Here is a 23,832-nt window from a genome sequence, read left to right as displayed (position 1 = left end):
AAATGCACTCTAACACATTTCGAAATGCAATCATATTGCATTGTCTTTTTTTTTTTTTTTTTGCTCACATGTTTAGTGAAGTGTCTGAAACCCATACAGAAACATGAGCTCCAACAAGAGATTTATTTTGTTATAAGAAAGCTGTGTTTCTTTACTCCCTATTTCATTTTCACGCTTGATGTGAAACACGTTGTGAGATGGCTACCATTAGAAAGCATTTGGCCGAAGCTAAAAGATAAAAGGCTGTGTGAAAGACAAGGATCAGCAAAAGAGAGAGGAAATGTTGTTCAAATGTGGTGTTCAGTGTACTAAATACAATATCACACGCACTCACCATATTCATCATGGTCAGGAGAAGCTGTTGGACAGATTTCTCTAATGCTGTGGACTGAACTCAGACTGTTTCAGTAATCACCTCACATGTGCCACATGTCCATTCATCATCATTAGCTCCAGGTATTTCAACCTGCTGAAGGAAATATTGCTAGTTCACTTTTTTCTTCTTCTTCTTTTGGTATGTGCTGTTTCTTATACTGCACCGAAAGGTGTTCACAGAGGCTGGATTTATTTGATCAAAAATACAGTAAGAACTGTAATATTGTTAAGTTTAAAATAACCGCTTTCTATTTGAATATATTTTAAAGGGGTGGCTGATTATGATTTCACTTTTCTAACGTTAGTTAGTGTGTAATGTTGCTATTTGACTATGAACAACATCTGCAAAGTTACAACGCTCAAAGTTCAAAGCAAAGGGAGATATCTGCTTTTACAGAAATGGCTTTTTAAGGACTACAACAAATGGCTGGTAGAGACTACACCACATTCCTCCCGGGTTAGTGACACCATCAACCCTAAAATTAACATAAACCCCGCCCCCTGAACACGATTTATAGATTATCAAGACAGAATATGCTATTCAATGACTAGAAGATAACTACACATCATCTACATAAATTCATCAACTAACCATTCAGAATAGTCCTGTTGCTTCTACATGTTGTCACTTCTTCTTGAGTCTCTCCATCAAGACTCCGGTTTAAACATAAAAGGCTAAAAGTTTTTGACATTTTCAGTGCATGTCTGAGTGAGGTAAAAGGACACAAGCTCTTGGAGCTCCGCCCCCTGTACCGGGAGCAGCAGCTCATTTGCATTTAAAGGAACAGACACAAAACGGTGCGTTTTTGCTCACCCTCAAAAAGTGACAATTTTAACATGCTATATAAAAAGATCTGTGGGGTATTTTGAGCTAAAACTTCACATACACACTCTGGGGACATCAGAGATTTATTTTACATCTTATGAAAAGGGCATTATACCACCCCTTTAAACTGTATTTTATTCTTGTGATCAAAGCTGAATTTTCAGCATCATTACTCCAGTCTTCAGTGTCACATGATCCTTCAGAAATCATTATAATATGATGATTTGCTGCTCAAGAAACATTTGATCAATGTTGAAAACCGTTTTTTTTTTTGGAAACTTCTTTTGAACTTTTAAAACTTCTCATGAATAGAAAGTTCAAAAGAACAGCATTTGTTTTATCCATTTTGTTTAAAAAAATGGTTTATCACTATGGTGTTGCTTTTTAAATGTAGCATATCATTTTGAATAACTGATGAAATGATTAATTGTGCACAATAGGACCAATGAATTAAGAATGTAAAAAGATTTGTTTTGATTTCTACTTTAATTTCTCTAGTCCTGCCTTAGATTCATGAATTACATATTTTGTTACACACCTACATCACAACACTAATTTGAGATATTAACACTTTGTTATAACTTGGCAGGGAACAGGTTTTTGGTTAAGGCGGTGATGTTAAATCAAGCGTTTAACCCCTGATTTGTTATGAAAGCCATTGGTGATGAAGTCTTTATTAGTCAAATTTTATACGTCTTCTTTCTAAGATCCACTCTCAAGAACTCTCCTTTGCCGGCAGCGCTTAGAAACAAATAACAATGTGCAAACAAAAACACATTTAATCTCATAATTACCACGGACACATAATCCTTTTATATGCTTTGCTGCCTTTTTGCCCAAGGAGAGTTTTAATGACCGTCGAAACATGTTCAGATTCTCCTCACACAAAGAGAGAGAGAGTTCTTGAACTGTTCTGTCTGATGAATATTTGTTGTGGTTTTTCTCATAAGTGTTTCTTTACTGATGTCTAGGGGAAAACACAGAGTTGTTTGACGGTGTAAATGCAGAATGGATTTGTTAACATGAATTGGATATTTGGAATCTCGACTCTCGGGTGCTTGAACTTGAATCCAGTTCAACCTGAGACGAGGTTATGCCAGCTTCATCATCTGTTTTCTCCTGCGGGGTGTATGTCGGGTCAGAAGCCTCCTCTTGTGGAAGCATGCATCAGTAATGAGCTCTTAATGAGCCTGTCAGTCTGACTGTCAAACAGGCGCTTCCTGATCAGGAGAAAAACTGTGGAGTGAAAAATGAAAGGGAGATCATTAAAAAGTAACTCAGGCCCTCATTACTCCTGGTATTAAGATGTGTTTTGGTCGATCGGATCACAAGTAGACGAGGGAGACACGTTCCCGTTTACACCTGGTGTTTTAATCCGTCTCTTTTGTCCACTTTCAATCATTTCTGTCCTGATTTCTTCAAGTATTTGTTCATGTATGTGTTTTTTTCAGACCTTTCGATCTAATGGACTAAATAAGCTTGTGTAATTTACATATGAACGCGAAAGGAGACGACAGAAAAACACACGGAGAGCATCAGCTTTCGTTTCTGCTCTCTTTCGACCAGCCGAACGCTGTGAGTGTGTGTTAGAAATCAGGAATGGTGAGAGAACATTGTGTTTGGTATGTTTTTCGTCTTCAAACCAAACTTGGGTTTACAGCCGACAAAGTTTCCTAGACAGAAATCCGGCCCACATCTGGTGAACGTGGATTCCACATGGCCCAGATGTGGGCCGGATCTGGGCCGACACTATGTTGCTATGGGTTAAATCCTGTCTGGCTAGCGTGTTTCCCATAATGTTCACTCATTAGGGCAGTAGGCGGAGAGTAGGCGAGTAGATCACTTCGAACACATCCAACCATTGAGCTAATGAGGCTAAGATCCTATGCTTAAAAATGCTCAACACAGATTCATGACCCAGGCTTAATGGAGGGTTACAAGTCAACACATGTGACATACTGCTTCGTCCAAAATGGAGGAGACCCCTGCTTCCAACACCCTCAGGAATAACAGTGGGACTGTGGAGGAATTAGCAAGCTAAGGACAAATGCTCCTTCCAGACCTGAAGATGACCCACGAACAGAGCAAAACAAACAGAGAGCGAGATGAAGGGCGGGGAACCGGATAATAGGGAGGTGGAAGGGATAGGGAAGTAATTTTCCGAACGGTAAACCTCCTTGGGGAAGAGAAAACACACTCAGGCAGGTCTGGGCACAGCATAATCATTTCCCAGCAAATAGAGCTCTTTGTAGCTGAGGAACATTTCTTTAACTTCACTTCAGTCTGTTTCTCTGTGCTCTCTTTGAATAGTATGACAGCTAATGTATCCCAGAAGTCAATGGGAGGCTTGACGCAAAGTTAAAGACCGGAATATGCTGTTTTGTTTCGCCCACACATACGTATGTACTTATCAAGGATAAAACCCTTTGATGATAGGTTTATAACTCACTGTATAGTTGCATTATAAGATGGGGGGGGGGGTCTTGAAGAAACATCCCATACAAAAGTCTAGATTTATTGATATTTTTGCAAGAAATTAATACTTTTAATTTTGTTTACAAGGTTTGTGACTTCATCACTGGAGTCCACATTGCATTATGTTTGGGTTTGTAATTAATGACCATACAAAAGTCTAGATTTATTGATATTTTTGCAAGAAATCAATACTTTTATTCAGCAAAGATGCATGAAATTGATGAAAAGTAGCAGTGAGAATGTTTATAAAGTTATAAATATTTCTATATCATATAGTTGTTTTCTAGTGAGCTTTTATGTTTATCAAAGTATCTTGAAAAAAGTATTGCTATCATGGTTTTCAACATTGATAATAATCAGAAATGTTTCTTGAGCAGCAAATCATCATATCAGAATGAATTCTGAAGGATCATGTGACACTGAAGACTGGAGTAATGATGCTGAAAATTCAGCTTTGATCACAGAAAATGGAAAATTTGAAATTGTTATAATAAATATTTTTTAACGGTACTTCGATCAAATAAATGCAGCCTTGGTGAGAATAAGAGACTTTTGCAGAGTATAGGGCTACATGGTTTTTGTACAATGACAGAAATTCATAGTGAACACTGCTATCAAGCTCCAACATAGACAATAAAAGCATCATAAAAGTAGTCCATATGAATGATAGATTATATCAAGCCTATTTTTCTACCTTTCTAAATCCATCGAAATCTATTTTATTATATATATTTTTAAAGCAACATTCCCCAACACTGTCCACAACATTCAGTGTTGAAGCAAGCCAGTTAACAAATCATAAGCAAATTGGTATTAATGCTAGGTTATAATTGTTGATGTTGTCTGTATAAATTAGTTTATATGCATTTTGTATATTGTTGATGAAGAGTAGTGATATAAATACTGCTCATTTAGCCAGTTTATGAAAAGACAGACTAGCATGACCAAACTTCATTTCACTGTGGCGTCACAGGAACGATCAAATTGATAAAGCATGGATTACACACCTAAAGCAAAGCTATCTTTCGTTGCCATTGCTAATGCACTAATTTTACTCATCAGTCACACTCATCACATCATAATTATACGATTTGCAAATTCATAAGCAGAATCCTCTGGAGGACTTGAAGGCAGCAAAACAAACCCGGTGAGGTCAGTCGTGATGAGCGATGGTGACTGATACCGTCATGCGATCCTGTAGCTCTTTGTCAAAAACTAGTGTTACCATCAGTCTTACAAATGTACACATTCAAGCCATGTGTTCTGTGTCTGCCTGCAGTGCTGGAAACTATTACACTCTTATTGTCACAGATTATTTACTGTATATGTGATATATGGGTCACATTCAGGAACTGAAATAATTGTTCATGCTGAAACGAGTGGGTAGAGATCCAGCATGACATTTTATTCCATCATTGTCCACATTATAAAGGGGACAGGCCAAGGGCACATGATGTACTGTACATCTGCAAATATACACAAGACCAGCTGGCCTACGAGGACGAGCAAGCATTTTATAGACATCCATCTCTGTTGATTCATGAGTGGAGAGCACAAGCCAGGGCATATATGACCTCACGAACACATGTGACAAATGTCTCTTTTAATCTCACATTTAAAGCTATCAGCCCGTGACCCCACTGTAAAACAATTCAGAGCGATACTCTGTAAAGTAATGTGGCTCGTATAATGTTAATGAGAGTGGGTTCGTGACAGTTCATGGTAAACAGTTTTGCACATCCTCAATGTAATGAAGCCTTTTAGCCAGTTAGCCGTCCATCTCTGCCAGTTCATTGTTAAAAGCGACTCCAGTGTGCTTATGACGATCCTGATTATGTTGTTTGCTGTGCAGTTTATCTCAGATTTTTTTGGTGGTTTGTGACATAGTCCACATTGCATTATGGGTTTGTAATTAATGACTAAAAAACATCATAAAATGTATAAATATTTTGTAATAAAATTATATTAGGCTATAAAATATATTAGAATTTAACGTTTTTATTTAAAATGACTAAAAACAGTGTATTTTAGATCTTAGATACAAAGCAAAGGAGCATTTTGCATTATGTTTGTGTTTGTAATATAAATATATATATTTATTTATTTTACATTTACATATAAACTTGTTTTGCCAAGCAGGTGTAACACCTGGAGAAAGCTATTCATTATCAGTCCATTTTATGCTTTTGAGATTTTTTAAGCTTACAAAACTTGCATGCAATTTACATGCAAAAAAAAAAAAAGATTGGCCACCATTGGAGAAACTTTTTTCTGCATATTGGTGTAGTTCAGGCAGCAGCAGACAGCTGTCATCAGAGTCTGCATTTGTTCCTGCAAGAGAAATAAATGTTAGTTATGATTAATTAAAAACATCCATATCCATCACACAGCTGAATCTAACCACCCATTCATGTGGCGTCTATTGTCCTCAGCTTGAGCTTTCAGTTGGGAAACTCTTCCTTAAGTAAACAATAAAAACTGCAGTTTTCAGAGAAGTTTCAAAGTACCGTTCACCATTACATTACACAATCCCAGGTAAATGTTTAGACTCTCAAGCATGTTGTATTTGCGGAGACAAAGACTAAAGATGTTTAGTCAGGTCAGTTAGCGGGCAGAACGCCTTTTCCCTGGACTCTGTTGTTAGTAACATTCTGTCATCACACAAACAGAAAACAGGCAATTTCACAATTTACATACCAGCTTTGTGACATTTACCCTGTAATTGAAGAGCAACAGAGTCATCAGCTCATCAACATAATTTATGCTTTAGCTTGTCTAGGTTCAGACACTCGGTCATGTCCCCCTTATTTTCATTCTTGAGTCAGCAATGAGCTCAAGGCTCCTGGTTTCCCCCCCGGATGGTCAACTTTCAAAATAAAGTGGATTTTCCATTTTGTGTGCAAAGGTGTCCTGAAGTATTTGCCATGCGTACGGCTCTGTAAGTCGGCGCAGCTGGGATTGGGAATCTGGAGCTGCTTCTTATTAGGCTATTCCCCGTTTCCCAGCTCTGAAATTTGCTGTCTGTCATGTCACCGCCTGGCTTGCATTACCTTCAGTTCCTCCTCCTGTCCTTCTCTCCTCCTCCATTCATCTATAAACAAGAGGAATCGAGACACACGTGCACAGGGATTCAGATCCTTAGCCAATGCTCTTTTCATTTTAAATTGCTTTACAAATCTTACATTGAAATGTTGATCAATTGATGTATTGATCAATGATCAATTAATGTATTTTATGGGCGTTTTGCCCTTACAGGACATGATAGTAGCGAATAGCGAAGCAGGAATTGATTCTGCTGTGAACTTTAGCAGTAGTTTGGGTGGTTTGATAGCGTCCAGCCTCTGATAACTGATCTGATGGTCCCATCCAAACATTTAGATATTGTTTTGTACTTTTTCCCAAAATTCCAGAGATTTATATTTTTGTAATGCAATTTATTCTTCATTTTCTTCTGCTGTGCATCAGATTCACAACCTTAATCACGATCCATTAACGGAGGGATCTTGTTCTGAAAATGTTGTAATTACTTTAATGACTCACAGGAGAGGCCGATTGTGAGGTAATTTCGTCCCCATTAGTGCAATTGTCTTTTAAACTGTGTGTCTGTGAGAATTTTAGCACAAATAAAGCAACTGAATGCTGCGGCGAAGAGGTAAAGTGGGATATTTAAGCTCAGTTCTTAATTCTAATTCATGGTATTAGTTTTACTTTTTGAAAATCAGCATGAAGTTTATTCTTGTAAAATAATTTAAGCTTAATCACGATTTAATTTGTGTATAGTAATCCAATATATATATATATATATATATATATATATATATATATATATATATATATATATGTGTGTGTGTGTGTGTGTGTGTGTGTGTGTGTGTGTTATATAAAGTTGTGTCTAATTGACGTTGCAATAATTAATTCAAAATAGAAATAAAGCTTAAAAATAAAAGCATCACAGACAACTATACATTTCAAAGTTGGATTTGTATTTCAGGGCTGGGACTTTTTTACCGTTGGGAGCGTATTTACCAGAAATCACTGGTATTCTTAGGTTTCCAACCAGATTTGCTATTTTTCGTTTGAGTGTGTTCCTCATGAAGTGAGTTAATGGTTAGTGTTGCTCTCTGGGAAGGAGATTTCCAAGTCATTTTAACAGGCTCATAGGGGGAGCGCAATAACTCAAATGAGATTCTGGGAAAGGCTGGCAGGACCTCCACAATAACTAGGTGAAGAATGTTACAAAATTGCCATGTTCTTGCAGTCTCTTGATGCTCCATAAATAAGGAACGGTCACTGCCATGTGCTTTTATAGGAATATTTTATTAAAATATATTTTAAAATATATCTTTTTAATTAAATATATAATAAGATAAAAGTATATTAAAAATAAAAAAACATGTTTTTATTAATTTTATTTCCTTATTTTGCCACTATTAACACTGTTTTTGATTTAATAGGGTCAGACAAGTAGGATATAGCATGCATTATGTTTGTAATTAAATTATTTAAATAAATAAATAAAAAATTTAATTAAAACATTTTTATTTAAAGTGTATATATATATATATATATATATATATATATATATATATATATATATATATATATATATATATAATTTAATATATATTTTCATTTTTATATTATATTTTTATTATACATATTATATACACTATACCCGGCCCAAAAAAAAGTCACTGTTTGGATTTAAATAGGCAAATGCTTAAGAGTCAGTGATTGGATCGTTATTGCAGTGATTATGTCTCTAGCATGTTATACGTTTGGCATCAGTTCTTCTAACCCTCATTGATGGAGTGTGTAGCTTTTCATCTCTTAAACAATCGTGTAGAAAGACACATCATGGCCATATTCCAGGATGACAATCTCAAGGTTCATCAGGCTCAGATTGTGAAAGAATGGTTGTGAGGATCATGAAGAATCATTTCCACACATGAACTGATGCTCCTCTGAGTCCAGAGCTTAAATTCACTGATAGTCTTTGGGATGTGCTGGAGGAGACTTTACAGAGTGATGGACTCTTGCATTGACAACACAAGATCTGGACCAAAAATGTATACACTATAGCATCACAACATTTGTTTCCATGAATCTTGACTGGAATATTCCTGGAATATGGCCATGGTGTGTCTTGGTTGTTTAAGAGATGAAAAGCTACACACTCCATCAATGAGGGTTAGAAGAACTGATGCCAAACATATAACATGCTAGAGACATAATAATCACTGCAATAACGATCCAATCACTGACTCTTAAGCATTTGCCTATTTAAATCCAAACAGTGTATATCATCATGATGACATTACAGTTTTTTACAATCACTTTGCTACTATTTTCAGAACATTGATGTCATTTTTCTAAACTCTAGACACAAAACTCAAAACGGTTATCACTTGTAACACAGGCTATCTAATGTTCAAAACACTGCATTGTGTATTCACATCTTTAAAGAAATCTTGCACTTGCACAATCATTGGTTCAAAAAACAAATTTACTGTGAAATACCATTGAAACATAACTATAGATCACACACACACAAGCAACCGATAGTTTCACTGGGTCATTGTTCGTACAATCATTAAATATTGTAGAACAAAATAGGCGATACAGGTTTCATTATGGCACTACATGTACAGTAAATACATCTCTGTAAAGGCACTGCAGTAGTAGAGAGAATACTACAGTGGAATCATTGAACAAAGTTCGTAACATATTGATGCAAAACACTACAGTACAATCACAACATAGGTTTATTTGAATCAAAGCAAAAATAATAAGCTATGAAAAAGAAAAGACTGTAAAACATCAAATGCAGTGTTCCTCAACTTGCTTGCTTGTACTGTAAGAAACAGAACAGGAGTGATGATCTGTACAGTGCAGTGCTGTCAATACTGTAAATAGTCTGAAAAGGTGGTACAGTATTTGGGACCATAGACACAGTGTCTGATGAAGCATTATGATCAAATATTAGGCTACATCCATGGATATTGTAGTCTAATTGGTTCATGCTCCACGCTAATTGGTGACAATGAATCTCGTTATCTTGAAACTTTCATGATTTACAGTAAACATGGAAGATTGTTTGTCTGTTTCCATACAACTATGCATTAAGAGTAATGCAACAGTAACTTATCATTTTGAGCAGTTGTATCAATTGATAGTTAGATCATTGTAAGGAAATGAATAGACACTCATTTGAAATGTAATGTGTGAATTGCCTTTTGAAATAGTAGTACTTTGATGTTAAGTTGTGTCATATTGAACAGGTGATTTTTGTTGAATGAACAAATGATCTAAGTTTTATGTGTATTGTATCCAAGCAATTGAGAAAAGGGTTAGAGTTTTGAAAAATGTGCATTTTGATCATTGGTTGTGAGTTTTGTGTCTAGAGTTGTGAAAAATGACATCAAGGTTCTGAAAATAGTAACAAAGTGATTGTAAAAAACTGTAATATAGTAAAGTATTTACACAGACAAGATTAGTAAATCATGAAAATAATTTAACACAAAGACAAGTCAAAATGATTTTCTTTAATCACCAGTCACAAAAGAGCTTAACATTAACTATTGACTCTGATTTTAATTATTAACTAACTAATTCTAACCCCGCATTCCTAAACACATTGTCAGAGCAGCAGAGATGATTCCGGGTGTGTGTGTGTGTGTGTGTGTGTGTGTGTGTGTGTGTGTGTGTGTGTGTGTGTGTGTGTGTGTGTGTGTGTGTGTGTGTGTGTGTGTGTGTGTGTGTGTGTGTGTGTGTGTGTGTGTGTGTGTGTGTGTGTGTGTGTGTGTGTGTGTGTGTGTGTGTGTGTGTGTGTGTGTGTGTGTGTGTGTGTGTGTGTGTGTGTGTGTGTGTGTGTGTGTGTGTGTGTGTGTGTGTGTGTGTGTGTGTGTGTGTGTGTGTGTGTGTGTGTGTGTGTGTGTGTGTGTGTGTGTGTGTGTGTGTGTGTGTGTGTGTGTGTGTGTGTGTGTGTGTGTGTGTGTGTGAATGATGTACGAGGGTTATCAACTGGCCAGCGTCTCTGTTCTGCACAGTGATAAAGGAGCTTTTAGTCTGCTGTGGGTGAAGTCGAAGCGGATCAGTCTTGGGGGAGGATGTCAGAAACAGGCCCAAACATTGGCACAGCTTCAGCTGAATGCTCATCGTAACACGTGCTTTTAAAAATAGTGATTTTTAAGTCATGCTCCTTTGGTTTCTTTAATTTTCTCTTAAAACAACCTCCAGTGTAATTATGACCACTGAACAGTCTTTTATCATTCATCCATATGGCTCTGCTAAACCTATAATATATTTCCAAAGTAGAGGGGAACGCTGAGGTAATTTGAGATTTTCTAAAAGGCAAGTACAGTATACATTTGATTATCATTTTCTCTTATGCTGAGATGGAGGTGCTCTTTAAAGGAGTAATGAACCTATCAGACCACTGTGTGGCACTGCAGATCAACTTTATTCTATCTATCTATCTATCTATCTATCTATCTATCTATCTATCTATCTATCTATCTATCTATCTATCTATCTATCTATCTATCTATCTATCTATCTATCTATCTATCTATCTATCTATCTGTCTGTCTGTCTGTCTGTCTGTCTGTCTGTCTGTCTGTCTGTCTGTCTGTCTATCCATCTATCTATCTATCTGTATTTCTGTCTATCCATCTATCTATCTATCTGTATTTCTGTCTGTCTGACTATCTATCTGTCTATCAGGTTACCAATCATCATATGCATTCTGTGATTAATTTGCCTTAAAAATATTATGCTGATCATTTTCTATTATTAAAATATTTTAACATTCAGTTCAGGCAAGACAGGTTTTTCATGTGGAGCAATAAATTCTCATGCACAGAGATCAGAAAGAAACCAAATACCAGCAAAAGCACAGCCACCAACTGGTTTAGATTTTCACAGGCTGAAATGATGACTGCCGTTATTCAAACTGATCATTTTCCCCTTAAGACATCTAGAGAATGTTGGTGAAAAGATTTGATATTATAATATTATTTAAATATTTTTAAAAATCTGAGCCCGTTAGTGTTTTTTTTTCTTTGTTTTTTTTGCTGTGCTATTGTCACGAGGGCTGTCAGAAAACCAAGCAGAATTCGCCACCACACACAGACACGAGAACGGAAGCCGTAAAAACACTGAGATATTTGACTGCTCGGAGTTCTCCAAAATACACTGAATTAATCTGCCTGAACTTGTGATTTATTCCCTATATGAAAAACTTCAAAAGCTCTGAAACTTGACCTGCTTGAAGACCACAGTCTCTACATGAAATATGTGCAGTGTGAATAAGGATCATGACAGCTGAAGGGGATTTTATTAGCCTAGGCATGAAAGTAATTTGCCTTTGATGACAAACCTTGGACAGAAAAAGTGATAAACATTCATTTGTACCTTTTACTGATTTCTAGTGTTCTTAATTGAAGCAAATCAGTGGTATTTGCTAAGGCTCATACTTAGGGTTAGCGATCTGAACAAACCTCTGATGTTTATTTCTAACATGATAACTCTCGGCGTGTTTGGCATGGTAATGGATATGAAAGTGTTGATATGTTTGGTCTTAGATCTGCTATTCTTCTGCTGCAGCTGCTGCTTCTTCAGAGCAAGTACGGGACTTGCTACTGCCAATACAAACACGATACGCTGCTGTTAGCAAGTCGTGCCGCTGCTGTACAATATAGCGTATACATGATTTACCCGTAGCAGATCTATACAGGTGGTGAGGTGGAGCTGGGGAAGGTGGAGGGCTTCTGAAAGCGCACTGCATCAGCTACAGCAAATGCTGACCAAGTAGGTTTATTTGAAGGTTGAGCAGCGAGCTCATTGGCTAGCGAAACAGCAGGAACCAATCAGCTGTGCCCTACAGAGAATGATGTGATTGCAAGCAGATTGAGTTAGGGTGCTTTCACATCTGTAGTTCGGTTCATTTAGTCCGGACCAAGGGCGAAAAATTATACATTGTAGGATTTTTGAGCCCGATCTCATCCCAAGGCATCATATACTGACACTTTTGACATTTCGTCTACATCCAACGCACATGGCACCCTTTAGCATCAATATGAGACGCAGATAGATATGGGCCAGAAGGCGCCTCCTAGCGGTCTAACCCTACCCCAGACCTAAACCCACCCATAACCGAACAAAGCTCTGTGCGTGTCATACAGACGCCAAAGGGTGCCATGTGCGTTGGATGTAGACGAAATGTCAAAAGCGTCAGTATATAATGCCCTAGGATGAGAATGCGTTGGATTTTTCAGGCGTTTTGGTTACTTTTCACACCACACTGATAGCTTTGGTCCGAATCAGTTGATGAATTGAAGAAACGAACAAAAATGCAGTCACATGACAACATCCACATCACTCATTGGCCAGATGTGTCTGTAATGTATTTTAATTATTAACTAACTAATTCTAACCCCGCATTCCTAAACACATTGTCAGAGCAGCAGAGATGAGTCTAATGTATTTTCATAACTGCACTTCGATTGGTCAGAACTTTCTCAGAACTTTAACTGTTGTGGCGATGTTCTCTGAATGGTATGAACAGGCATTCTTTGCAGTAACGGTAATAAAATATTTTTTCCAAAGTTTTCTGGTCTTTAGTTACGTTCTCAGAAAGTTAGCACAAAAACATTATTTATACATCATTCATGAAAAGTTTTTTACCTGAATCATTTCGTTGCGTGTTTGCCTAAAGTTTTTTTTTAAACTTTACTACTTGTTTCATTCTCGTCATGTTTTCAAATGATAAAAAAAATTAATGTTCCCGTAACACTGACATAGCCAAAAAAAATTGTTTTTTAAACATAAAAAAAATGGACATTTTGTTCAGACGTATTTTTGTTAGCAACTACCCAGAATGCTCTAGTAAATGTATATAGCCTACTCTAGTCTAGTGTATACCTAGACCTTATGGGCACATTTCTTATTTAAGAAGTTATTTGGTCCATTTTTTTTTTTTTTTTTTTACTAATGAGGATCATATTGACAACTTAGTTGTAAGAGGTTTTACTGTATTTAAGAGGACGTTTTCAGAAATTTGGCTCTCATAGTGAAACACGCACAGCCCACCCTGGCACTTATATTGTCGGCTGGGAATTTATATAGTCGAATAAAATAGCAAATAGATGTTCTGGTTTAGAAGGGCCTCCTCATACCTCATTTACAACGAGGTCGTTTTTATGAGTGTTTAGTAATTGTTGGTCCCATTCGCTGCTCCTGGAGCTCCATCTGCATCTGAAACAACATTGAGTCACTATGAATCACATTTTTTTTAAATAGTTTTTTCTACATTAAGGGTCCAAGTTACCTAAACCAGCTGTGCATACTGCTTTTTTCTAATGGGTTACCGGGTTAGGTGTGTTAAGATGATATGCCTGTGGAAACATTGTGGGAGAAATGACTGTAGTCTGTGTTTGTGTTTGTGTCTTTCCCCTGAGTTTGCATGTTTCAGGCCTGTCTAGGAAATGAAGACAGGGTACCTTTATATTCACTGTGCTGTATATTCATAAATGGGTCATTCCTGTTATTAAGTACCTTTTGAACTTTAATATGTTTGAGTTATAAAAACATTTACCAGACTTTCAAAAATCTGCTTTGATCAGGCACTTTAACTTGAGTCATTGTGAATGAAAAGAACATGCCTAACATATTCTAAAGAGGTAAAGTTGGTTAATAAAGTTAATAAAGAGCCAAACCTTGACCTCTTAGTTAATTCCCATAAAAAATAATGTTACTTCCTGTATAATGTCACTGTGGACACTGGCTTTTGTTAGTTAAAGGAATTTAAAAGAATGGAAAATGATACTGAGGAAACGGGGGGAAATACAATTTAAAAGTATATTCTCAGGAAGAAATGTTTTTCAGAAATTTCAAGTGAAAAAGTAAAGAAACACATGGAATATTTCTTATAGTATTTCATGTTTTTCATGGTTCACGAAGTAACCAAAATGTCATAACCAAAACCACTCATAATGTAAAACAAACTATGATTGCATCTCTATAATTTTGAGTTAAAATTTTGATCGAAAATATTAAGACATACACTACCATAAAAATGTTTGGGATCAGTAAGACTTTAAAGAAATTAATACTTTTATTCAGTAAGGAACCGTTAAACTGATCTAAAGTAACAGTAAAGACATGTATTATTTTATAATGTTAAAATTTTATAATGTTTTTTTAATAAATGCATTTTTTCCCCCCAACTTTCTATTCATCAAAGAATCCAGAAAAAAAGTGTCATGGTTTTTCACATAAATATTAAGCAATTCAACTGTTTTCAGCATTGATAATAATGTTTCTTGTGCAGCAAATCAAAATTGGAGGAATCATTTTCATTTTAAAATATATTAAATTAGAAATATAACATGTATGATATATTGTGAAATATAATATATTATATTATTATACAAAAATGTATTATTTTATATTATAATACATAGAAATATATTAATACCTATATATGAAGGTGACATTAGTCATTGAAACATTAAAAATATGTAGTTTTTCAAACATGTGTTTAACTTAAAATCTTGCACTAATGTCTTTGAGACATTTGTGTTCTTACAGCATGTTATAACAGACACTGAATGATGAATTGAGCATATCTGAAGGAAAGAGCTGCATCAAAATAAGTTGGGTTTACTCATGATGGTGCTCAGTGTTCTGAATCAGTGTGCGTTCATGCAGTTACGGGTTACCCATTGAGCCTCACATTGATCCACAGATAAAGCACACAACAGGAGGTGTCGTGATAGATCTGCACGCTGATAGCCTGAACACGACGCCACGTCCCTCCTGTTTTGATATGGATGGAGTGGATCTGGATTCCGTACAATCAGTCAACCAACGCATTCATCCGGCTATTCCTAAATGTGCACTGTTGTCAGGTCTAACTCACAGAAATCTGTACTTATTTCATCAATAATTGAGCATGCTGATTTGCACTTTTTAGACAAGAAATGGTATGGATGTTACTTTACAGGCATGCTCTGATCTCCCACGTGAACTCTACTTTATGAGTGTGATTTAGTATCGAAATCTGGCAACCCAGAGTTGTGGGAACTTGAGACAGGCACTAAATGTGTCATTTACTGGTGATTTGTATTCATAAAAGTCTAAGAGGTCATGTGTGGTGCATGTGGCCTGTGTAATGTTCAAGAGGTGGACAGGAAAGGAAAGAATCACTGCAAAACCCGGACTGTGCTGCCATCTAGTGGACAAGATGAGATGCCAAGTAGTCTAACACACACAGAAGCCTGGGTTCTTCAATCTAATCTGTTCATAGACAGAATATATGCAGTTGCGTGTCTTTTTTTCTATTTAGTACCCCCTTGATTAATAATAATAATAATAATAATAATAATAAATAATAATAATATGTTTATATTTTATAGCGCCTTTCAAGTGCCCAAGGTCGCTTCACAAAATAATACAAACAGTTGACAGACAAAGAGACAAGCAATCTGCTTATTATAACAATCAAACAAGCAGAAAAGCAGATGGAGACAACTAATGACTACAAATAATTAACATGAGAAGTTATATAATCAAAGAAAACATCAATTTCGATAAATTCAATTGCATAAACTCATTAAGCCTGTATATGTTTGAGATGACCGTATTTAATTTGTTGTGAGTTGCAGTGACTAAAACAGGGACAATTATGGTGGAAGGGGATAAAGCCTGTGTTTAGGCTATTAAGTTAATGCAATTTGTAGAAGAACTTTTGCTTTTAAGCTGCAGTCCGTAACTTTTTTACTGTTTAAACTGAACAAAATGTATATAATGAGCGAGTACATCATGAATCCATTTTCCAAAACGTGTTTTTGTCTTATACTGAATCACTACACCTGCACCTATAAAAAGCGTCTGTCAAATGCATAAATAAGTGTTTATATTCGGACTATTCGATGTTTCTTCGGTTCGTACCACTGAGAAGTAGTCCAGTACCTGCAGGAGTCATTTGCATAAACAGAGAGAAGTAACTCGGCTACAATGTTCTTCCGCAAGACGCATGCAGTTCTGTTTATTAACCACTAGAGCGCCAAAAGATACGGACTGCAGCTTTAAATTGCTAAAATGTTAATTAAACATTCACCTAAACTATTCCTGACCCTTTTTGATGAAAAGTAAATGGTATCAATTCGACTCCTCAATAGCAAACTTGAGTCGAATCTGCTACCCTTTTTTTTTTTTTTTTTACCAACAATAATATAATTATAAACAGTAGACAAAAGCCAGTGAAAGCAAGTTAAATAAAAAGCAAGTAAAATAAACAGACAAAAAAGAAAAAGAAAAAGTCAGCTACCCCTGCAGTGACGTAGCTGTGACGTCTGCTCCCAAAGGGTCTATATTTACTTGCTCATTAACGCGGTTGAGTGGAGTGAGTGACTGATACCTTACTTGACGGTGATTCGCGAAGTTAAACCAACACTAGTGGAATTCCATCCAAGTTGTGAGTCTAACTCTACTGGATCTAAGGTGAATTAAACTACTATATTTAAAAACGCATTACAGGGTGTTTGAGACTGAGTGTATAAGTGAAAAAATAAAATTAAAGCTATGTTTCCTCACTCCAGTGTTGGCCTACATCAGCAGGTTCAAGATGTTATGGCTGTATTGTTATTTGTTCCGGGGGCTTTCATACCTGGCACGTTTACCTGCGGTTTGAGTGACAGTCCGAGTGCGACTGCAGCGTTGATCCGGTTTCACACTCATTTGATTCCATCGAACCCTCGTGCATTCTAATTCAACCTACATCATCACAAACGTGCACGTCGCATGATAGAAAACAGAATACGGTTTATTTTTATTAATTTGGTGCTGTTATGCGCAGCAAAGTGAAGGACACTTGAGTTTACTGTATCGAAGACTTGCAAACGAACTCTTTTGAGGAGAAAGCTGATTCCACTCACTCGGCACGATTACACTACAGTCACTTTCGCTCGTATCAAAGGTAAATCATCAAACTTCCATGCCCTACATTGTTTTGTTAAAATTAATGATGTGCAGGCTACTTTACTTGCTGAACAAGTGCGCACATGTTTGAGTTGCTTTCACATTCACGCGAATCGAGCCACAGTTCTAGAACTTCCACTGCAACCGAACACATAGACCACCTCCTTCTGGTTGTCTCAGGTCAGGTCTGCATGATGATGACAACTTTAACATTACCGTTTATGTGAACCGCGCCTTGTTTCGAATTAAACCGCCAGTGTGAAAGCACCCTTAAAGGGATAGTTCACCCAAAAATGAAAATTATCCCATGATTTACTCACCCTCAAGCCATCCTAGGTGTGTATGACTATCTTCTTTCAGACAAACCCAATCGGAGTTATATTAAAAAATATTATTGCTCTTCCAAGCTTTATAATGCTAGCGTTCTGATTTTGAAGTCCAAAAAAGGGCTTCCATAATAAAATTAGTTCATACTACTCCAGGGGGTTAATAAAGGCCTTCTGAAGCAAAGTGATGGGTTTTTGTAAGAAAAATATCCATATTTAAAACTTTATATACTAAAATAACTAGCTTCTGGCAGACTGCAGTGCCTACGCAAGTCGACTTGCGCCTAAAGAGTGATTAAGAGTATGGCGTGGGAGTAGCGTAAGCAAACCAATTGGGCTGGGCAACAAACTCAAGTTCCTCTTCTCTTTTATTGAAATCCTTTAACATTTCTCTTTAGAAATTCTCATTTTAGACTTCTAATTTGTGATAGGTGTTTTGTTTTGCTGTATCCTGTGCGATTCTGCGTTTGTCAATACTTCATACGCCAAGGGTTACTTTTTCACCGTAAATTGATGCGTACAGCCGTCTGTCGGAAGCAAGTTGTTTTAGTTTAAATATGGATATTTTTCATATACAAACACGATTGCTTCACCCTTTATTATTATTTTTTTTTACTTTTATATCAACATTAAGATGCTTATTGTAAGTTCACACAAAATTTAAACTTCTGTCATTAATTACTAGATGCACTTTTTTGGGGCTTCAGAATCTTTTTTTTTTTTTTTTTTTTTTTTTTTTTTTTTTTATAACTCTGATTTTGTTTGTCTGAAAGAAGAAAGTCATATACACATAGGATGACTTGAGGGTGAGTAAATTATTAGATAATTTTAATTTAAGGGTGAACTATCCCTTTAATTGAATGTGTAGTAAGTTTGTACAAAAAACCCTTTGTACCACTGTGCATACATGAAGTGGGATCTCAACTTCTTTGTCAAGATCTTGTGTGAGATTGTTTTGAGAATTGAGCAGCAAGTTGTATTTACAGTAGGGCAAATGAGTTTCTGAATTTTAAATGTATAGTGCTTTTCAGGATGGTGCAGATATATAGTGAAATTTTCTGAAACTTGAAGTAGGAAATAATGATTAATTTTCATTTGGTCATGTTTGTACAGGAGCCACTCCCATTCTGATTTCAAAAGATTCCAGTCCGCTGCTATTCTACAGTGAATCGTCCACTGGGTTTGAAAACCCCAGAATGGCAGCATCTCTTTTTCATACTCAAAATCATTTAAAATGTCCGATCTGTCTGACTCTGCTTAAGAACCCAGTGACTACATCTTGTGGGCACAGTTTCTGCATGGACTGTATTAAGAGATGCTGGGATGTGGATTTTTATAGAGGAGTTTACAGCTGCCCTACATGCAGGACCACATTCAAGCAAAGACCAGCTCTCAGCAGAAGCACTGTGCTTGCTGATATTTTAGGGGGAATGAAGCAGAAAGCTCCAGCTAGGCCTGTGACATGTGATGTTTGCAAAGGAAGAAAAGTAAAAGCCATCCAGTCTTGTTTGGTTTGTATGGCTTCTTACTGCCAAACTCATGTTCGTCCTCATTATGAGTCTAAAGCTTTTAAAATACACAAGCTGGTCAAAGCTTCCCCAAATCTACAGCATCAGATCTGCCCTCAACATCATAAAGCACTGGAGATTTACTGCTACAATGACCAGAAGTGTATTTGTGTAGTTTGTATGGGGAATCAGCACAGTGGACATAAAACAGTCTCAGCCGCAGCTGAAATGGCAAAAAAACAGGTAAGATGAGGTAATTATATTTAATATATACTGTATGAAGAGAGTTCTCAATTACATGCACTTCATTGAGCTGTTTCTACTAACTTGTTTTAGTCTGAGGCCAGTTTGAGATTAAGATCTTTACTCCAGTATTCAACAGTTGCTTAAAGGAACACTCTGACTTTTTGGGACTTTAGCTTATTCACAGTATCCCCCAGAGTTAGAGAAGTCCATACATACCTTTTTCATTTCTGTGCGTTCTGTAAGTGTTATTTGACGCACCCACCGCGTCAGAGACCATTTTTAATCGTATAAATACTGGGAACTATATTCTCACTAGGCGTAGTGTTCCCAGAATATAGTTCCCAGTATTTATACGATTAAAAATGGTCTCGGTCTCATATAGCCTTGTTATTTGTACTAATATGCAGATCACAACATGTAAATAGGAAAATGTTTGCATTATTTTGTCACTTATTGGGATTAGTATGCTACCTTATCCATTTACATCCAGTCTTTGTGCTAAGCTAGGCTAGCGGTGGGTGCGTCAAATAACACTTACAGAACGCACAGAAATGAAAAAGGTATGTATGGACTTATCTAACTCTGGGGGATACTGTGAATAAGCTAAAGTCCCAAAAAGTCGGAGTGTTCCTTTAAGAACGGGATTCTTATTGATTGTAAATTCATCCACAGGAGGAACTGAAAATAAAAAAGAGGGATTACATTCAGAAAACCATTGACTTGAAGAAGGAGGTTCATCAGTGCAAGAAAGCTGTGTTCTCTTTTGAGGTAGGTGTGATTGACCGCTAAAACAAGATGTTTGAACAAGATGAGAAATGGTTCCTATTCTAGCCAAACAGCTGCTAACAGAAATACTAACAACAGAGTTGTGCTGGTTCAATAAAGTCGGTGGTCCTTTCCTGGTCCTGTTCCTCTCTTATTGTTTTCTGTCTATCTCTACTGTCCTAACATCATTTGGAGATATGTTTGTGTCTGTATGATGGAGAATAAAACTCGCTTTTGGTGCCATTCAGTGGACTTTTCACTTGGAATCTGTTGCTATACATAACTGCAGGTTCATTTCCATTTTTAATTGTTTAGAAGGGACTAAAATTATTTGCACTTATTTGTTATGAGATCAGACTTAATATTGGCTGTCAGCATGCAGCCAGATGGTGCTTAGATTAGAGTTGATCCTGCCTATTAATAAGGATTATGGATCAATAGTACAAATTGTTAACATGAACTAACAATAATGAAAAATTATAATAATAATAAAATCAAATATTTTAATGCACTTTCTCAGTTCATGTTGATTTCAACATTTATCAATACATTATTAAAATAAAAAAAATGTATATGTTAACATTATTTAATTTTCCTGAGCAAACAAGAACAACCAACAACAGGTTTATTTTTAACCAACATTTAGATGCTTATTGTTTGTTCACACAAAAATTAAACTTCTGTAATTAATTACTCGCCCTTATGTTGTCCCCGTAAGACTTTCATTCATCTTCGGAACACATTAAGATATTTTTGATGAAATCTGAGAGCTGTCTCACTCCTTCATTGGCTGCTTGGTAATTGCATCTGCCGTCCCAGAAAAGTTATTAAAGACATCGTTAAAATAGTCCAAGTGACTACAGTGGCTCAACCTTAAGTTTATCAAGCGACGAGAATTCTTTTTTTGTGCGCAAAAAACCCCCAAAATAACGATTTTATTCAACTATTCATTTTTTTTCTGTTCTGTGTGGGCCTCTGACGTGACTTCACGAGAGCGCCACGACATGTACGAGAACTGAGAAGATGACGCTCATGATCATTTGATGGGAAAGTGTAAAAGGTAAGCCATTCATTTGTGGTATTGGTAAGGCACTTTTACGTTTTCTCGTTGGTTTCTCACCATTCGGACATCCAGGAAAAGCACACTTTAGAACCATTTTAAACATTACGTCGAGACCCATTTGCGTTATCTTCTCAGTTCTCGCGCATGCGTCGTGTTGCTCTCGTGAACTCACTTAGAGGCCCACACAGAAGAAAATGAATTTTCTTTTTTGCGCGGAAAAATAATTCTCGTCACTTGATAAACTTAAGGTTAACTAACCCTTTAATGTTGGTTAATGCATTAACTAATTGGACCTTATTGTAAACTGTTACCAAAATGTTGACCAAGTGTTTTTTGTGTGTTGTGACAGCGCTCTGCACAGGCAGCAGTGGAGAACAGTGACCGAATCTTCACCGAGATCATCCACTCCATTCAGAACATACAAGCTGAGGTGAGAGAGAAGATCAGAGCTCAGGAGAACAAGGAAGTGCGAGATGCAGAGAGTCACATGCAGATGCTGGAGCAGGAGATTGTTAAACTACAGAAGGAGAATTGTAAAGCGGAGCCACTTTTACGCACAGAGAATCACGTTTATTTCTTCAAGGTGGTGAAAAATATCTAGAGGATGGCTTATTTTTTTTAATGAAATGCTGCATTGTTGATTTTGACTTTTTGTAGGAATTGTTTATTTATTTTTTTTCCAGTTGCAGAAGTACTACTGCTTCTATTCTAGAGTTTTCCCGTCCAGCTCATCCAGGGATGTTAATAACCTCACATTTCAGAGACTAAACCAATCTCTCTCAGAGCTGAAAAGCCAACTGGATGAAGTCTGTGAAGAGCGCATGCATGAAATATTATACGAAGGTAAAAAATACATTTTTCAACTGTCTTTTAGCCTTTTTTGGCAGCTCGGTCTTTCCCCATTCATCTAAATAAGAGCTGAACTTGCATTTTTAGTGATATCTACCTCTGGGGTATCACTAATATGGCTGAGAGTGGATGGTCTTGCCCTAAAGGGACATTATTGTGGGGCACTGACTGATTTAAATTATGCCAAAAAGGTGTCTATTATAAAGACTGACTGAAAATGAGTTTAAATCTCAGGTGTTCCTCAACAGCTGTATAATATTATGTTATTCATCATACATTTATGCAAGAGAAATTTCATATTGTAAGTTAATGTGTGTCTGTCTTTGTAGTTGATGATGTCCAAATATTCCAGGATGGTAAGTACATCATTCTAAAGGGGAGAAAATGTGCACGCACGCACGCACGCACGCACACACACACACAAAAACATATTATTATATTATAGGCCATTCTCTTATTCTTTGGTTCTTGTTTTCTCTGTGGCAAAATATTTTAATAACCACTTTTTAGGAAATCAACCAGGCTCACATTATACTTGATCATTTATAGCACTTAACTGTCACACGTTTGCTCTCTTTACATGCATGCTTCTTTTTTTCTTTTCTTTTTTAAATATAGATGACCTCTCAGAAGAGAAAGAAGAGATGGTTGATAAGAATTTGTGGTAGTTATTTATTACAAATAACAGTTATTGTACCAGCACGTTTTTTTGTTGGAAACGTCTTATTTTGAAAAATGTGAGTTTTGATTGCAGTGGCTGAGATGTTTATTAAATAAACAAAGCCTAAAATAAATAAAGCTTTGAATGTAATAATTTTCCTTCAAAAAAAAATCTTACTCATCCCAAACTTTTGATCGGTAGTGTTTGTGCATATATATATTATTTTGTATAAACGCATGCATGCATGCATGCATGTATGTATACATTTAAGATAAATGTGTTATTTATATATAACCATGAAGCCAGTGTAGGTGGCTGGCCCTGGGTTTTAGACCCCATGAAAGTGGCTCTGCTTTTATTGGTGTTCATAGCCATAATAACCTGGCACTCCATGGCTAACCTGCTCCAGGTTAGGTTATGTTCTGAGTAAAAGATCTCAAAGGGAAACTGGATCTATCAGCTGTGAGCACCCTTTGTATTTGTAAGTGGTGAGTTTTTATCTCCAAGGAACTCAAAATGAACAGACCACGGGTAGAGACATAAGCAGATGTGTAATTGAGGCAGCAACATGTGTGAGATCCCATGTTGTATAGTGCTATTTTATAAATAATTTTATTTTTTTCAAACTAAAACTCATTGGCTTCTGGAGTACAGATCCATGCACACACTTAACAGCTAATATTACCCACAATCCATTGCATGTTGGACAAGGATTAGAACTACAAGCACAAATAAAAAGTGTTAAAAACTGTAAG

General features: G+C 36.4%; 1 protein-coding gene across 4 annotated transcripts; it reads left to right on the top strand.

The window, feature by feature from the left end:
* The first annotated feature begins 17,021 nt into the window (after positions 1-17,021).
* LOC308681461 (E3 ubiquitin-protein ligase TRIM47-like) lies at positions 17,022-23,552 on the top strand. Of its 4 annotated transcripts, none has more exons than XM_081350385.1 (7): positions 17,022-17,182; positions 19,099-19,736; positions 20,412-20,507; positions 21,917-22,150; positions 22,251-22,410; positions 22,746-22,772; positions 23,035-23,552. In XM_081350385.1, the coding sequence occupies exons 2-7, from the start codon at positions 19,182-19,184 to the stop codon at positions 23,082-23,084; spliced, it is 1,122 nt and encodes a 373-aa protein (XP_081206511.1). In that variant the 5' UTR covers positions 17,022-17,182; positions 19,099-19,181; the 3' UTR covers positions 23,085-23,552. The 4 variants fall into 4 exon arrangements, 2 of the variants coding, with proteins under 2 accessions (XP_081206511.1, XP_081206510.1); XR_014029027.1 differs by having other exon boundaries at positions 17,078-17,182; positions 22,225-22,410; positions 23,035-23,225; XR_014029028.1 differs by having other exon boundaries at positions 17,082-17,156; positions 22,225-22,410; positions 23,035-23,225.
* The last annotated feature ends 280 nt before the right edge of the window (positions 23,553-23,832 follow it).

The sequence above is a fragment of the Scardinius erythrophthalmus genome (assembly GCF_964197995.2).
Source record: "Scardinius erythrophthalmus genome assembly, chromosome: 21".
In the NCBI taxonomy this organism is placed as follows: domain Eukaryota; kingdom Metazoa; phylum Chordata; class Actinopteri; order Cypriniformes; family Leuciscidae; genus Scardinius; species Scardinius erythrophthalmus.
The sequence above is the reverse complement of the archived record's forward strand: the minus strand, read 5'-3'. Positions and strand labels throughout refer to the sequence as shown.

Excerpts from the sequence above, each read along its gene's own strand:
- LOC308681461 (XM_081350385.1), top strand. The coding sequence starts at position 19,182 with ATGGCAGCATCTCTTTTTCATACTCAAAATCATTTAAAATGTCCGATC. Across the intron at positions 20,508-21,916 it reads AAGCTGTGTTCTCTTTTGAG|CGCTCTGCACAGGCAGCAGT; the intron begins GTAGGTGTGATT and ends GTGTTGTGACAG. Across the intron at positions 22,411-22,745 it reads GCATGAAATATTATACGAAG|TTGATGATGTCCAAATATTC; the intron begins GTAAAAAATACA and ends CTGTCTTTGTAG.